Raw genomic sequence first — 17,894 nt, 5'->3', positions numbered from 1 at the left:
CTTTGCTATTAACATTTCATCAAGTGTTCCTTCCTGGCTTGTAAGACTGGTTTGTATTTGGAAAAATAGCAGAATTACTTTATATTTTATGAAATCACAACATTCATGTTTATATGCATATCTGTATTTTTAGTGCCAAGTTCAAAGATGCCTCTCTCATTTTGTTTTTCTATAGTTTCATCTATGAGTGTTTTATTCTTTTTAATTTGGGCTCTTTAATCCATCTGGCTTTTGAGATCATGTACTTCTGTAATCTTAAGCAGGAACTGTAAACACTCCTCATTATTCCATCCAACCAGGCTTACACATAAAAACTGATTGGGAAATGCACTGCATGCTGTTATCATTTTAATATACACAACAGGATATTAAGGAGTTCTGAGAATTGTATTTATTTTGTTTCTCCCCAGGAATGCTTCCTATAACCTCTCTCTGAGACCTTCCCAGTTTCTCTGGCCGATGAATCTGGAGTCAGTTTCTAGTGAAAGCTGGCTCTGAGCTACCCAGAAAAAGAATCTTCCCAAGTGGCTTAACTTCTTGGAGTCTGGGGGATAGCTTTGTAATATGAGGCCAGCAGGCTGTTGTGAGAAGTAGATGCAGATATAGTATGTTTCAAGTATAACTTTTTGTTTATGCCTTTCTTTTGGCCAAGACTCCTGTAGCTATTTCCAAGTTTGTAATATTTCCAATTTTCTAGGGGAAGGATTGGTGTAAAAATTCTGTCAAGCCGGGCGGTGGTGGCGCACGCCTTTAATCCCAGCACTCGGGAGGCAGAGCCAGGCGGATCTCTGTGAGTTCGAGGCCAGCCTGGGCTACCAAGTGAGTTCCAGGAAAGGCGCAAAGCTACACAGAGAAACCCTGTCTCGAAAAAAACAAAAAAACAAAAAAAAAAAAAAATCTGTCAAAAATACACAGACCAGGTCAATAAATAATTATTGACATTCAAAAGGAATAGAACCAGAAGGCAAATTTTGGGGGAACAAAAGTGGTATCTGAAAATAGAATGTATTTTCTAACTTAGAAAGTCATTGAATCCCATTTAATTTTGAAACTTCAACTTAGCCATAATTGTGATTGTACATTAGGCAAAAGGTAGTTATTAATTACAGACAAGTTAAGTACTTTATACTTTGTCAGATGCCATGTTCCTCAGTATTCCCACTGTAAAACTCTGATGTGACTCAGAGGTAAATTATGATTTAATATATGATACTGACCTATGGAATAATTTAACATCACGATAGATAATTTGAACTGCTTGTCATTTACTTTGTCTCAGGTCATTACCAGAGGTGAAGGGCTCATCTCTCCACTCAGACAATTTCTGAATATAGTGTGAGATGTGTTTGAGAGTATCTGTGTAGAAACAGCCTCAGTACTCATTTGATTTGTATGAAAAAGATGGCATTGAGTCTTTCTGAAGATGTGTGTGGCTTCATCAAAATCATGAGCTGTACTATTTAACGTGCCTTAATGCAATTGGATGTAATATAAAATCAATAGATCTTTATCAAAGAAACAGGTTAGAAATCACAGCATCAGAGCTGAATGGTTTACAAGAGAAATTATTATAGATATGAGTAGGAAAGCTGTTGAGCAATCTTCTTTTTATGCTTTTATGTATTATATTATTTTCCAATACTTTCAGTATTGTCATGAAACACTATCAGTATATAATAAAAACAAAAATGCCAGAAGATATCCCTTGTAAAAATTGATTCAGAAGTCATGAATTATTCTGTTTCCCTTGTGTTGTGGATTTTCTAGGATAGGTTTCTAAAATGTGTAGAACATGTGAAAAATGTAAGTCAGTATTTGATGGGTGCATTCAATAGTCAATATTTATTTCACAGTTTTTGCTGTATTTGACAAACATTTTTCTTCATTATTTTCTGAAATATCTTTGGAAATAGTCACTAGGGATGGCTCATGGTGATTGTATCTGGAACATAGAGTAGGAAAGTCTTGTCTTTAAGCTTTATAAAAAATACATATGTTCCATTAATTTTTCTTTGTATTACTAACTCAATTTTGACACATAAATTCAAGTTTTCAGAAAATTTCTATTATTCTTACCACAATTCAATTATTCTTGAGTTTTTATTCTGCTAAACATTAATGACAGAAAATGGGAGTGAGTGAGAAACAGAGAGGGAGGGAGAAAGAAAAAATAGAAAACAAATGGTTTTAGTCCTGTCAGCTCTTCAAAGCAATGGGAATAATGCAAATGACATACTTACTCAGAAGACTGTATATTACATGCAGTATAAAGCTGTGTTATTGAGTTGTTCAAGTCCTGGGAGAAGAAGGCAGATGTCTTACCATGAGAGGTAATCTGACAGAGAGACATCGGTTGAAACAAAAGGACTCTACAAAGCAATGGTGGACTTGGCACCTATGGCTTGCTTCAGTGAGTGGCAAGGGTACAGTGTAAAATATGCAGTGAAGAAGCACAGAGTGACAGCTATATAACTATGTAACTGTGTCTTGTCTCCTGGTTTTGTAGCTTCTAAGCTCAGTGTAAAATTTTTTTGCTATTAGCAAATGTGTATAAAATCTAGTGAGACTGGTAAATAGCATTTAAAGGCACAGATTATGTAATTCATCCTTATTCCATTGAAACATCAAACAATGTTATAAACAAGATGCATGTTAAAACTCAGTAAGTGCATCAGTGACAGGATGCAGGAGAATTAGTGACAACAGTCTAGAATACGAAAGTGCATGTAGGTAAGATGATGCAGTCAAATATCTCAGATCCTTCATGAGCCCTTTCTGTATCATCCTTATAAAGATTTTTAGCTTCTTCACTGTTTCTAGTTATCTAATGTCCCCTACATTACCATGTAACTTTGTTCATTGTTAAAAAAAAAAAACACATCAATTTACCAGAGTCATCTCTGCATGGTTGCCAAAATATGCCTCCTTATGGTGCAGTCACCCAGACAGCCATTTTTTGAACACAGACTACAGACATGGCAGCTCAAACTTCCTCCTCTCTCTTCTTGCCAACCCTAGCATCTGTACTTGTTGGTAGACAGCAGCCTCATCCTTGCCAACACTGTGGCCAGAGATTGAGAATAGACGCACAATTCAGCTAGTATCCTAGTTTCCTGGCAACAGTTTCTTGATTGGATCAGGTTTTAGATACCTGACTCAAATAGGACTAATTACAATCCTCTGAGGGCAACTGGAATCATACCAGAGAAAGTTAGCTACTTTTGAAGTCCAAAGCTCTCCAACATAAAACTCAAAATGTCAGCAGCCAAACTTTCTAACACATGCAAAACACTGCGATGTAGAATGAAAATGCGAACAACTGAGATGTGTGGCTGAGGCCTGTCTAATTCTGAGGGCACTCATGTTGCCATTTTCTCCTTCATGGACAAGTGGTAGAGCTCATTATGGTGTGTGTGTGTGTGTGTGTGTGTGTGTGTGTGTGTGTGTGTGTGTGTGTGTATGTGTATGTATGTGTGTGTGTATGTGTTTGTGTGTGTGTGTATGTGTGTGTATGTGTGTTGGATGTGCACATCACAACCCAGGTGTGAACCCCTGTGTCTACATTTATGGAGACTAGGGATTAAAGGCATCTGTCTTCTAAGACTTTCCACCATATATTTTGAGGCAGGGGTCTCTCACCGAACCTACCTATAATCCTAAGATGCAGACTGCCTGCCCAGTGATCCCTGGAATCCTCTTGTCTCCACTCCTGAGCTTTAGGGTTATAAGCACAAGCCCATCATTTACCATTAAATATATTTTTCATCTATGTATGTATGTGACTAAGTTTTTTTTGAGATTTTAATCTTATCACTTCTTTAAAAATTTTATAATTTAATTTAATTTTACATATCAGTGACAGATTCCCCTATCCTCCCTCCTCCTTGCCCCTGCCCTCCCCTCAGCCCATCCCCCCATTCCCATCTCCTTCAAGGCAAGGACTCCCCTGGGGATTCAGCTCAGCCTGGTAGATTCAGTTGAGGCAGGTCCAGTCCCTTCCTCCCTTCACCCAGGCTGAGCAAGTATCCCAGCATAGGCCCCAGGTTCCAAATAGCCAGCTCATGCACTAAGGACAGGTCCCGGTCCCACTGCCTGGGGGGACCTCCTAAACAGTTCGAGCTAACCAACTGTCTCACTTATCCAGAGGGCCTGATCCAGTTGGGGACTCCTCAGCTATTGGTTCATAGTTCATGTGTTTCCATTCGTTTGGCTATTTGTCCCTGTGCTTTTTCCAATCTTGTTCTCAACACTTCTCACTCATACAATCCCTCTTCTTTCTCGCCAATTGGACTCCTGGAGCTCCCACCTGGGGCCTGGCCGTAGATCTGTGCATCCACTTCCATCAGTCATTGGATGAGATTTCTACCACAACAGTTAGGGTGTTTGGCCATCTGGATCACCAGAGTAGGTCAGTTCAGGCTTTCTCTCGACCATTGCCAGTAGTCTATTGTGGAAGTATCTTTGTGGATTTCTGGGGACCTCACTAGCACTTTGCTTCTTCCTATTCCCATGGGGTCTTCATTTATCATGGTCTCTTTTTTCTTGTTCTCCCTCTCTGTTCTTGATCCAGCTGGGATCTCCTGCTCCCGTAAGCTCTCTTTTCCTTGACCCTTGTCCTCCATTACCCCTCCCCACCTCCAGTTTGCTCATGCAGACCTCATCCGTTTCACTGTCATTGGGCGATCCCTGTGTCTTTCTTGGGGTCCTGTTTTCTAGGTAGCCTCCCTGGAGTTTTGAGTAGCAGTCTAGTCATCCTTTGTTTTACATCTAGTATCCTCCTATGAGGGAGTATATACCACGTTTGTCTTTCTGAGTCTGGGTTACCTCACTCATAATGATTTTTTTTTCTAGATCCATCCATTTGCCTGCAAACCTCATGATGTCATTGTTTTTCTCTGCTAAGTAGTACTCCATTGTGTATATGTACCACATTTTATTTATCCATTCTTCAGTTGAAGGGCATCTAGGTTGTTTTCATGTTCTGGCTATTATAAATAATGCTGCTATGAACATAGCTGAGAATGTGCCCTTGTGGTATGATTGAGCATTCCTTGGGAATATGCCCAAGAGTGGTATAGCTGGGTCTTGGGGGAGACTGATTCCCAATTTTCTAAGAAAGCACCATATTGATTTCCAAAGTGTCTGTACAAACTTGCATTCCCACCAACAGTGGGGAGAGAGTTCCCCTTGCTCCACATCCTCTCCAGCATAAAGTGTCTTCAGTGTTTTTGATCTTAGCCATTCTGACAGGTGTAAGGTGGTATCTCAGAGTCATTTTGATTTGCATTTCCCTGATGACTAGGGATGTTGAGCAATTCCTTAAATGTCTTTCAGCCATTTGAGTTTCCTCTGTTGAGAATTCTCTGTTTAGCTCTATAGCTCATTTCTTAATTGGACTGTTGGGCATTTTGATGTCTAATTTCTTGAGTTCTTTATATATTCTGGATACTCAGGCCTCTGTCAGATGTGGAGTTGGTGAAGATCTTTTCCCATTCTGTAGGCTGTCGCTTTGTCTTGTTGACCATGTCCTTTGCTCTACAAAAGCTTCTCTTTTTTTTAAAGGTCATTGTCCAACCCAGAAAGGTTTATTAGTTAGCCATTTTAAAGGTAAGGCAGTTGGTACTTCTGAGAGTTCAGCAGCAGTTGTGCTCTGTTTGTGAACAGCCTGAATGGTTGGTGACTGTTTTTTTATAGCATGTTATGATTTTATTCCTAGAAACATGCATTGGTCTGTATTCCTTTCCTGAGAGTGTAGGAATTTTAATCTGGGTATTCCACTGTTGTAACAGATCTCGGCCCCAAAGATTTACTGCTACATTTACTACATATGGCTTTAACCTTCCTCTCTGTCCTTCTGGCCCTATGCATTCAACCCATCTCAAATTCTGTTTTATCTGAGATAGGGTACTAATTCCTAAAAGTTGGACATCTACCTCTTGAAGAGGTCAATTCGGATGCCATGATTTTGGAGTAATTATAGTCACATTCACACCTGTGTCTACCAGGCTCTCCAGAACCAGGCCATTAATTCGAATTCTAAGCTTTGGTCTTTGTTCATTTATGGAAGTCTGCCAAATATTTGTTTTATTATGTTCTTTGTAAACTGTGACTCATCTATCAGAGCTGTTTTATCATCCATTGCAGTATTTGTTTTTACATTAGGCATTGGTTTATTCAGTTGTCCTGGAGAGGAATTTCCTCTTCAGTGGCTGGGAATGTTCATACCATTGATTTGGAAGCCTGCAAGAGGCCCCCTGAGGCATTTTTCCGCCAGTAAAGGGTGGCCTCGTATATCTATTTTTGATCTACACTCACTGGTCCAATGTCAGCCTTTGCCACATCTTCTACATAATCCAGGAGGTAGTTGGAGGTCTCCTGTTTAGGCTATTTCTAGAAGGAGTATTACTTTTAGGAGTACCCCATGTACAGTTTTTACTTACATGACCTGGTGTACCACATTTTAAATATTTGGTAACACAGGGGCCTTCTTTCACCTCTGGGATTTGTCTTTCCTATCCAAGTCTCATTACTGTAGTTAAGAGACTCAACACCATTAGTATACTGAATCCATTCTTCCAAAGGAGCTGATCTGATCTTTAATGGTGTAAGTATTCTTTTGCATCCTGCATTAGCATTGTCGAACGCCAAGGACTCAGTTTATACTTTCCTTAATTCTTTATCTGACACAGCTCTTGTTATAGCTGTGTTCAGCCTTTGTAAAAAATCAGTGAAGGGTTCGTGCGGTCCCTGAAATATCTTTGTGTATACCTCAGTTGGTTTTCCAGGTTCTGCAATTTTTCCCAAGCATTTAGAGCTGCTGTATGGCATAGGGATATTGTATGTTCATCATAAGTGGCTTGTACATTCCTGTCCGGGAAACATCCCTCACCAAGTATTTGATCTCAGGAGATCACAAAACCTCTGAGATTACCTTGTTGTTCTAAATTTTTTGCCTCTTCTCTCAACTAGCTTTTCCGTTGTAACTGCTGGCTATATTCTAGAACAGCTGAAATTAACTGATGCCAGTCATCTGGAATGATTCTATGTGAGGTAGACCACGAATTTAACATCTGTCTTACGTATCCCACACGTAACTACTGCTTCCTTTATATTTTTAAAGTCCCTTGTTGAAATTGGTTGTAATGTATATGTCATTTATGGCTCAGGGTGTGTGTCATCTGCTGGCTTCTCATGGGTGATAACAGGATAAGCCATTGTATGAGAGCCATTTGGAGATGTTACAACCTGTATGGTCTTGCCCTTCTGCTTATTAGGTCCCTTGTCATGTTTATTGAGAGTTTCCTCCAGGGCTTGCAAACGAGCACCTAGGGTCTGTTCTAGGGAGTAAACCTCCTCTCTTTCAAGGGATTCCAGATTTCTCATGGAATCATGGAAGTTTTTATGTTCTTCTGAAACACATGATTCCATGGACCTTATCTTATCAATTAATGATAATCTTTCTTCCTTATATAGTGTCTGAGTAGCCACAACTTCACACAGGAGAGTTAGTGTTCTATCCATTAAATATTCATATTTATTATTAATAAAATCAATTTTGGGTACAAGCCTGTTTTGTAAATCATGATCAGCAGATTCCAGAGAAAGAATCTTTTTCTGTAAGCCTTCATTACTATCTTTGAAAGCCTATAAATCCTGGTTAGCAGATTCCAGAGAAAGAATCTTTTCCTGCAAGCCTTCATTGCTGTCTTTTAAAGCCTGTAAATCCTGGTTAGCAGATTCCAGAGAGAGAATCTTTTTATGTGAGCCTTCACTGTTATCTTTGAAAGCCTATAAATCCTGGTTGGCAGATTCCAGAAAGAGAATCTTTTTCTGTAAGCCTTCATTGCTATCTTTTAAAGCCTGTATTAGTCCCAATAATGACTCATCTTTTTCTTATTATTAAACCAGTGTTTGAACACTGTGTGAATTACTACAATGAATGCCAAAATGGTACAGGCCAGATATGCCTGAGGAAGGTCATATATTTCCAGGAAAATGTCATTCATCATACAGGCAAAAAGGTTTTTAAATTCTTGTGAGGTAATGTCGGCCATATTACAAGAATTACTCAAAATTTGTTAGTCAATTTTAAGGTGTAAAATTATCAAGTACTTTTATTTGAAATAAGATGCTGCTTTGCCTATCTTACCTTTCCGCGGTTCTGGTGGTGTAGTAGCTCTTTTCAGCCAGAAGGAGGCATCAGTATAGCGCCAAAGCAGGTCCTCTTGAATGCCTTGGCTGTCCGCAGAGTGAGCACAGGCAGTAGGCAGTTTTTCCGGTGACCCCCTGGAGCTTCAGAGCATGGAGAGTTCCAGGCCACTCTAAGCCCCTTTCTGCCTCTACAGACAATAGGTCTGCCAGCAGGCACGGCTCCAAAGCCCTGCCAGGGACAGGGGACAGTGCCCTGTCTATTTTAACTAGGTGAAACTGTGGAAGCCTCGGGCTAGGGCAGGGAGCCGGCACCCAGGGAGGAGGGGGAACGCCCCACTCACAGTGGTTTCCCTGGTCCAGGTACTAAACTTGCTATGGAACTGAGACGGGATTAGCTCCTTTTCAGGAATGGAACCATGTAGGTTTTTCCTGGTTTTAGGGAACTCTGCGGGTGGTAACCTTCAGTTTCAAGGGCCCACCAGGCAGGGAGGAAGCTGAGGGCAGGAGCCACCCAGGCCTTTGGAATTTGCCCCACGTGAGCGCCGGATACTGATGAAATTATTAAGGCCACTCCACGTAGTTAAAAGGGAGGTTTATTTAGTGGTGTAACTTACAAATGAAGGGACAGGGAAGTTGCAGGATCTGGGAAAGACATAGCTTAGTCTGGTGGTGTTCTCTGGAGAACTCTGCTCGGTCTACCTCCAGCATCCAGGGTCCAGGAACCAAGAGAGTTGGTACATCCAGATTTTCGGTCTTCAGGGTCCTCTCTTGGCCCCGCCTTGTAGGCATAACAGTTACCAAAGCCTCTATGAGGGTTGGAACTTCCAGATCAAAGCTGGAATGGCTACCCACTGCATCTCAGTTTCAAGAGGTCCCATAGATTGATTGTTTCTGTCAGTGTCTGTGCTACTGGTGTTATATTTAGGAAGTGATCTCCTGTGCCAATGCATTCAAGACTGCTTCCTACTTTCTCTTCTATCAGGTTCAGAGTAACTGGATCTATTGAGGTCTTTGATCCACTTGGACTTAAGTTTTGTACCAGATGACAGGTATGGATCTATTTGCAGCCTTCTACATGTTGACATCCAGTTATGCCAGTACCATTTGTTGAAGATGCCTTCTTTTTTTCCATTGTACAGTTTTGGCTTCTTTGTCAAAAATTATATATTCATAGGTGTGCAGATTAATGTCAGGGTCTTCAATTCGATTTCATTGGTCCACATATCGGTTTTTATGCCAGTACGAAGCTCTTTTTATTACTGTAGCTCTGTAGTAGAGCTTGAGGTCAGGGATTGTGATGCCTCCAGAGGTTGTTTTATTGTATAGGATTCTTTTGGCTATCCTGGGTTTTTTGTTTTTCCACATGCAGTTGAGTGTTGTTCTTTCCGAGTCTGTAAAGAATTGTGTTGGTATTTTGGTGGCGATTGCATTGAATCTGTAGATTGCTTTTGGTAAGATTGCCATTTTTACTATGTTGATCATGCCTATCCATGAGCATAGGAGAGCTTTCCATTTTCTGACATCTTCTTCAATTTCTTTTTTCAGGGACTTAAAATTTTTGTCATATAGATCCTTCACTTGCTTAGTTTGAGTTACCCCAAGGTATTTTATATCATTTGTGGCTATTGTAAAGGGTGATGTGTCTCTGATTTCCTTCTCAGCCTGTTTGTCAATTGTATATAGGAGGGCTACTGATTTTTTTGAGTTGATCTTATATCCTGCTATGTTGCTGAAGGTGTTTATAAGCTGTATCAGTTCTTTGGTTGAATATTTGGGGTCACTCAAGTATACTATCATGTCATCCGCAAATAGCAAAAGCTTAACTTCTTCCTTTCCAATTTGTATCCCTTGATCTCCTTATGTTGTCTTATTGCTCTGGCTAGAACTTCAAGTACTGTATTGAATATGTATGGGGGGAGCGAACAGCCTTGCCTTGTTACTGATTTTAGTGGAATTGCTTTGAGTTTCTATCCATTTAATTTGATGTTGGCTGTTGGCTTGCTGTTAATTGCCTTTATTATGTTTAGGTATGTTCCCTGTATTCCTGCTCTCTCCAAGACCTTTATCATGAAGGGGTGTTGTATTTTGTCAAATGCCTTTTCAGCGTCTAGTGAGACAATCATATGATTTTTTTCTTTGAGTTTGTTTATATGGTGTATTACATTGATGGACTTTTGTATGTTGAACCACCCTTACATCCCTGAGATGAAGCCTACTTGATCATGATGGATAATTGTTTTGATGTGTTCTTGGAGTCTATTTGCCAGTATTTTATTGAGAATTTTTGCATCAATGTTCATGAGGGAGATCGGTCTGTAGTTCTCTTTCTTTGTTGTATCTTTGTTTGGCTTAGGAATGAGGGTAATTGTAGCCTCATAGAAGGAGTTTGGTAATGTTCCTTCTGTTTTTATTGTGTGGAACAATTTAGAGTATTGGTATTAACTCTTCTTTGAAGATCTGGTAGAATTCTGTGCTGAAACCATCTGGTCCTGGGCTTTTTTTGGTTGGGAGACTTTTAATGACTGATTCTATTTCATTAGAAGTTATTGGACTATTTAAATAGTTTATCTGGTCTTGATTTAACTTAGGTATGTGATGACTATCCAGAAAATTGTCCATTTCTTTTAGATTTTCCAGTTTTGTAGAGTAGAGGTTTTTTAAGTATGACCTGATGATTTTCTGGATTTACTCAGTGTTAGTTGTTATGTCTCCCTTTTCATTTCTGATTTTGTTAATTTGAATGTTCTCTCTCTGCCTTTTGGTTAGTTTGGATAAGGGCTTGTCTCTCTTGTTGATTTTCTCAAAGAACCAACTCTTTGTTTCTTTATATTTTTGTATTGTCCTCTTTGTTTCTATTTTATTGATTTCAGCTCTCAATTTGATTATTTCCTGGCGTCTATTCTTCTTGGTTGATTTTGCTTCTTGTTCTAGAGCTTTCAGGTGTGCTGTTAAGTCACTAGTGTGAGATTTCTCCAAATTCTTTTAGTGGGCATTTAGTGCTATGAATTTTTTTCTTAGCACTGCTTTCATAGTGGACCATAAGTTTGGGTATGTGGTATATTCATTTTCATTGATCTCTAGGAAGTCTTTAATTTCTTTCTTTATTTCTTCCTTAAACCATTGGTGATTCAACTGAGCATTATTCAGTTTCCATGAGATTGTAGTCTTTCTGTAGTTTATGAAATCTAACTTTTAAACCATGGTGGTCTGATAGAATGCAGAAGGTTATTCCTATTGTTTTGTATCTGTTGAGATTTGCTTTGTGGCCAAGTATGTGGTCGATTTTAGAGAAGGTTCCATGGGGTGTTGAGAAGAAGGTATATTCTTTTTTGTTAGGATGGAATGTTCTGTAGATATCGATTAAGTCCATTTGAGTCATAACATCTGTTAGGTCCTTTATTTCTCTGTTAAATTTCGATTTGGCAGATCAGTCCAGTGGTGAAAGTGGGGTGTTGAAGTCTCCCACTATTAATGTGTGGGGTTTTATATGTGACTTAAGCTTTAGTAATGTTTCTTTTACATATGTGAGTGCCCTTGTGTTTGGGGCATAAATGTTCAGAACTGAAACTCATCTGGGGTGGATCTTTCCTGTGATGAGTATGTAATACCCTTCTTAATCTTTTTTGATTGATTTTAGTTTGAATTATATTTTATTAGATATTATGATGGCTACAACTGCTTGCTTCTTAAGACCATTTGATTAGAAAGACCTTTCCAAGCCTTTTATTCTTAGATAGTGTCCGTCTTTGAATTTATGGTGTGTTTCTTGAATGTAGCAGAAAGATGGGTCCTGCTTTTGTATCCATTCTGTTAGTCTGTGTCATTTTATAGGTGAATTAAGTCCATTGATATTAAGGGATATTAATGACCAGTGATTGTTCATTTCTGGGTTTTTTTTTTTTTTTTGGTGGTAGTGTGTGTGTACTTCTCTTCTTTGGGGTTTACGGCTGTGGCCATTGTCTATTGCCTGTGTTTTCATGGGTGTATCTGACTTCCTTAGGTTGGAATTTTCCTTCTAATGCTTTCTGTAGGGCTAGGTTTGTGGATAAGTATTGTTTAAATCTGGCTTTGTATTGGAATGTCATGTTTACTCCATCTATGATGATTGAAAGTTTTGCTGGGTATATTAGTCTAGGCTGACATCCATGGTCTTTTAATGTCTGCATTACATCTGTCCATGTCCTTCTGGCTTTCAAAGTCTCTATTGAGAAATTGGGTGTTATTCTGATGGGTTTGCCTTTATTTGCTGCTCTTAATATTCTTTCTTTATTCTGTACATTTAGTTGTTTAATTATTATGTGGCAAGGTGACTTTTTTGGGGAGTCTAGTCTATTTGGTGTTCTATAAGCTTCTTATATCTTTGTAGACATTTCCTTCTTTAAGTTGGCAAAGTTTTCTTCTATGATCTTGTTGAATATATTTTCTCTGCCTTTTAATTGGTATTCTCCTTCCTCTATCCCTATTATTCGTAGGTTTGGTCTTTTCATGGCATCCCAGATTTCTTGGACATTTTGAGTTATAATTTTTTTGGCATTGGTATTTTCTTTTACTGACGAATCCATTTCCTCTATTGTATCCTTTATACCAGAGATCCTCTCTTCCATCTCTTGTATTCTGTTGGTTATGCTTATATCTGTGTTTCCTGTTCATTTACTCAGATTTTCTATTTCCTGCATTCCCTCTGTTTGTGTCTTCTTCATTGTTTCTATTTCCCTTTTCAGATCTTGGACTGTTTCCCTCATCTGTTTCTTCGCTTTTTCATGGTTTTCTTTCAGGGATTTATTGTTTCCTTCTGCTTTATTTGTCTTTTCCTCTAGTTTTTTATAAAGTTCTTCCCATTTTTTGTTTGACTTTTCATTTTCTTTATTGATGTCCTCCACTTTTTTTTGTTTATCTGTTCCTCAATTTCATTTTTGATTTCTTCTTTAAAAGCCTCTAGCATTTTCATGATGTTATTCTTAAGGTTGCTTTCTTCTGCTTCTTCCACTTTGTGATGTTCAGGTCTTGTTGTTGGATGAGGGCTGGGTTCTGGTGATGCTGTATTGCTCTTTATTTTGTTGTATGTACTTCTGCCTTGACATCTGCCCATCTCCTAGTTCTTGGTGTTATCAGCACTCTTGGTCCAGTCAGAGCTGACAGATTCGGCGTTTCAGGAAGCCTCTCTTGGTCCAATGAGAGGTGGTGGATTCTGCTTCTCAGAAAGCCACTCTTGGTCTAATCAGGGCTGGCAGATTCCCTGTCTCCTGAGTTTACTCTTGGTCCAATGACGCCTCTTTGTCCAGTGAGAGCTCTCTCTTTCTCTGAGCCAGATGGGAGCTCTGGGCCAGATGGGAGCTGGGGGCTAGTCACTAAGTCTCAGGAAGTGGTGGGTGTCTCAGCGGTTGGGTATGGGGCAGGGCATGTAGATTGCAGAGTCTGCTAGGGGGTGTCTTGGATAATGGGAACCTTCCCGTGGGAGGCCCCACCTAATGGCCGGCAACTAAGGCCAAGTTGGACCGGTCTTCCCCAGGAACGGCTGAGGGCCAAGGATGGGACCTAGGGGCAGGCCTCCCTGGGTATGACCCCAGACACTCACCTCTGGTCAGGATGGGAGCTCTGGGCCAGATGGGAACTGGGGGTTGGTCTCTAAGTCTCAGGAAGTGGCAGGGGTCTTGGGCAGATGGGTGTGGGGGCAGGGCATGCAGATTGCAGGGTCTGTGGGGGGGCGGGGTCTTGGAGAAGAGGAGCCTTCCTGCTGGGGCCCCCACCTGATGGCCAGAAACTGGGGCCAAGTTGGGCAGGTCTTCCCGGAAATGGGTGGCGCCCAGGGATGGGACCTGGGGCAGGGCTCCCTGGCTATGACCCCAGATACTCACCTCTGGTGTAGATGGGAGCACTGGGATGGCCTAAGTGTGGGTTTTGTTTTTGTTTTTGTTTTTGTTTTTCTGAGTGAAGTACTCTTGGAGGCCAGAAGAGTACATTAGATCCCCTAGAGCTAGAATTACAGGTGGATGTCAGGGACCTGATATGCACACTGGAAACTGAACTCTGGTACTATGGAAGAGCAGGAAGTCATCTCTCTAACTATTCTCTACTGTTTAAGTGGGTGCTAGGAATCTGAACTCAGTTCCTCATACTTTCTCAGAAAGCACTCTACCAACTAATCATCTCCCCAGCTCCCATTTTCTCCACTGTAAATCTGGTCTTTTATGCTTCTTTGTTTTGTCTTTCCTTTGTTTTGATTTCACTACACCGGGTTTCTCTCCACAGCTGTAGAAGAAACCCTTGGTATTAGTATAATCAGAACTATGGTCTATTTATTCTACTCCTGTGGAGATCTAGATCTGACTATGGCTAGGGTTAGGACTGCATTTTCTGCCTGCTGTCATTATTGACCATCTGAAATTGCTATGTGTTCATTACTGTCTGTACTCAACATGCTATAGGGAGTTAGATATCATTAGAATATTTTACACATTTTTTGTTTGAATCATGACCGTCAGTATGTTTTAAATCTTAGCTCTACTAAGGGGTGAAAAAATGGATAAAAGAGAAGTTTTATCAAGCACTGTGAAGGATGTAAGATTTTCAGCTTCCTAGCAAGCTAGCAAGCTGTCTTGGCTCTGTAATAAAGAAAGCCTGAGGGGTTCAGGCAGGGTGATAGGAAGCTTTTGGTAAATTGTCAGGTGAATTGCAATAGATCCTTTTGTTGCTTCTAATTTATACTTTTGCATTAGAACTGGTTCTAGAATTACTTGCCATATCATTTCTGGGACATTCTGAGCATAATCTTGCTTTAGGAATTGTGAAACTTCATTAACTGTGCACGGGAAATTCTTCCAGATCTCAGTTCATTTTGGTAAGATGACACTTCCTCTAGGAGGACTTCTGACGGTGTTTTAAAGCACACACACACACACAGACACACACACACACACACATACACACACAGACACACACACACACAGACACACACACACACACAGACACATATACATAGACAGACACACACACACAGACACACATACACACACAGACACACATACACACAGACACACACACAGACAGACACACACACACACAGACACACACAGACACACATACACACAGACACACACACACAGACACACACAGACAGACAGACACACACACATACACACACACACACATACACACACAGACACACATACACACAGACACACACACACAGACACACACACAGACAGACACACACATACACACACATACACACACACAGACAGACACACACACATACACACACACACACACACGCATTCACACACACACAGACACACACACACTCACAGATACACACACATACTCACACACACACACACATGCATGCATGCACGCATGCACACACATACACACAGCCTGTGAACATTCAGCCTGGTCTTCCCCAACTTAGATGTAAGGAGTACCTGGAACACACACACACACACACACACATACACACACACACACACACACAGAGAAAATCATTGGGCCCAGTGTTTTCTAAATTTCATTGTGATGTATTAGCTGTATTTTTCTTTTTTGAGGTAGAGATGCATGTATCCCAGGCTGGTCTTAAACTTGCTCTGTACCTGAGGATGACCCTAAACTCCTGCTCCTCTGTCTTTATCTCCTAAGTTCTAGGAGTGCAGGGGTGTGCCATTTCACTTGTTATTCAGTGCTAGGGTTGGAACCCTGAGCTTTATGCATACTTGGCCATCACTCCACCACTTGGGCTACATCTCCAGCCCCTTTCACACGAGTCATTTAGTGCGCATTTTGTTTTTACAAACAATTTTTGAGTTATCAAAATTTTTGTCTTTTCTTTTATGACTTTATAATAAGTACTTCATTTTGAAATAATTACATGTTCACAAAAAATTGCAAAAAATACAAAACAAGATGTGTCCTCTTACGGATCACCACCTCAATGTCTTCTTAACATCATAACTTTAGTGTAGTAGGTATCACCACCAAATTCACATTGGTACAAACAAAACAGAGTATTCAAATTTTATTAGCAATGCTGGTAGAGTGTGTGTGTGTGTGTGTGTGTGTGTGTGTGTGTGTGTGTGTGTGTGTGTGTACATTAATGATGTTTATCTTATGTGTAGCTCTGTGTAACCACAACCACAGTCAGCATCCTTGGTTGTACCATCTCATTCCTTCATAGAAGCTGTTACTCATCTCTAGCCTTGAGCAACCCTAATTTGTTCTTTGTTACTAATCTTGTTATTTCATGAATACAAATAGAAGCACACCAATTGTATCCTTTGGAGACTGTCTTATTTTTTCCACTCAGCATTTTAATTTTCAGTTCATCCAAATGTTTGCCTACATGATAGTTTAAATAGTCTGTTCCACCTACTTTCTTTCTTTTGAATTGTATTCCAATGCCATTTTTGGCACTGAAGGGTATTTTAGGTAGTAATCATGATTTAAATGTTAGGGATAGAGCTACAAAAAATTATTCTTGTACATGTGTTAGTAAAAATATGTTCTTTCTTGGGTAAACATTGAAGAGCACAATTGTTGATTCAATTTGATAAGTTCTTTGCTGCTAATGTTAAAGGGAACTGAAAACTATTTTCCAGAGTAGCTGTAATGTTTTACAATCTGGCAACAATGACCAGTGATCCAGTTTCTCTACATCTCTGCTAAAAAGCTGGTGTTTTATTTTAGCCATTCTGATGGACAAATTTTACTCTTCTATCAGTGCCAAATGTCAAGCTTCCATTGATATCTTCCTGATATTTTATTTATATACAAAAAACACAATTTGTTGAATCCATGTAGTGTTTCTTGTGTAAATATGTGTTTAGGGATGATGACTAGGGATTGAATAACCTCCTTGATAGTTCATTCAATTCGTTATACTTTAACATAATTTGGCATTAATTTTGTAGTTATATAATATGTTCATTATAATATTATAATTTCATTCTAACACTACCAATGTTTCTAACTGATTACTAATAAAATACTCACTGATTTTGATTCACAATATTAAAATATTTTTCTTTGTAATTAGGTTTTAAAATATTGTCACAATATCATGCCAGAAAATGAGAAAGATTCAGCTCATTCTGGAAGGATGATGGACAAGAGCAATACAGGTGATTTCCTCTTGAATGGCTTTTCTTTGCAAACCGATGGGTCAGCAGAACTTGGTGACTCAGAGAAGACAGCAGCTGCACAGACAGGTTGGGACTTCACAAAACTAAAACTTGCAGTGACGAGGAAAGAGAAATCGCACAAAGTGGCCTGCTGATTTGGGAATACTCCCTGCCTGTATTTTCTCCTCTCTTTGCTCTGTGATGTCTCCTACCGAGGGACACCTTCCTACCAAGGGACATACTAAGCAATGCCATAGTATGCCTGAGTCAGCTCTTCCTGGCTCATGCCCATCAACAAATCTCCCCTGTAGCTTGAGAGACACCATTGTGGTACTAATGAAATACAAACTGATTTTGATTCACAATATTTTTCCTCCTGCCAGGTAGCTAGTTGTTGAGTGACTATTTTAAAGTCCTAAAAGTAGCCGGGCGGTGGTGGTGCACACCTTTAATCCCAGCACTCGGGAGGCAGAGCCAGGCGGATCTCTGTGAGTTCGAGGCCAGCCTGGGCTACCAAGTGAGTCCCAGGAAAGGCGCAAAGCTACACAGAGAAACCCTGTCTCGAAAAACCAAAAAAAAAAGTCCTAAAAGTTGTGTTGACTTTTATAGCATTATCCATAGATTAGCATTATT

General features: G+C 39.9%; 1 protein-coding gene across 1 annotated transcript in view; it reads left to right on the top strand.

Annotated features, from left to right (window-relative positions):
• The window catches only part of Ccdc178 (coiled-coil domain containing 178), a 348,053-nt gene that overhangs the window by 12,477 nt on the left and 317,682 nt on the right, over positions 1–17,894 (top strand). Inside the window, exon 3 of the mRNA XM_042264107.2 lies at positions 17,177–17,261. Within this exon, the coding sequence (XP_042120041.1) occupies positions 17,201–17,261 (61 nt within the window). The 5' untranslated portion in view covers positions 17,177–17,200. The remainder of the gene's footprint in view (positions 1–17,176; positions 17,262–17,894) is intronic.

Source organism: Peromyscus maniculatus, chromosome 19 (assembly GCF_049852395.1).
Source record: "Peromyscus maniculatus bairdii isolate BWxNUB_F1_BW_parent chromosome 19, HU_Pman_BW_mat_3.1, whole genome shotgun sequence".
Classification (NCBI taxonomy): domain Eukaryota; kingdom Metazoa; phylum Chordata; class Mammalia; order Rodentia; family Cricetidae; genus Peromyscus; species Peromyscus maniculatus.
This window is presented reverse-complemented; position numbering and strand designations above follow the sequence as displayed.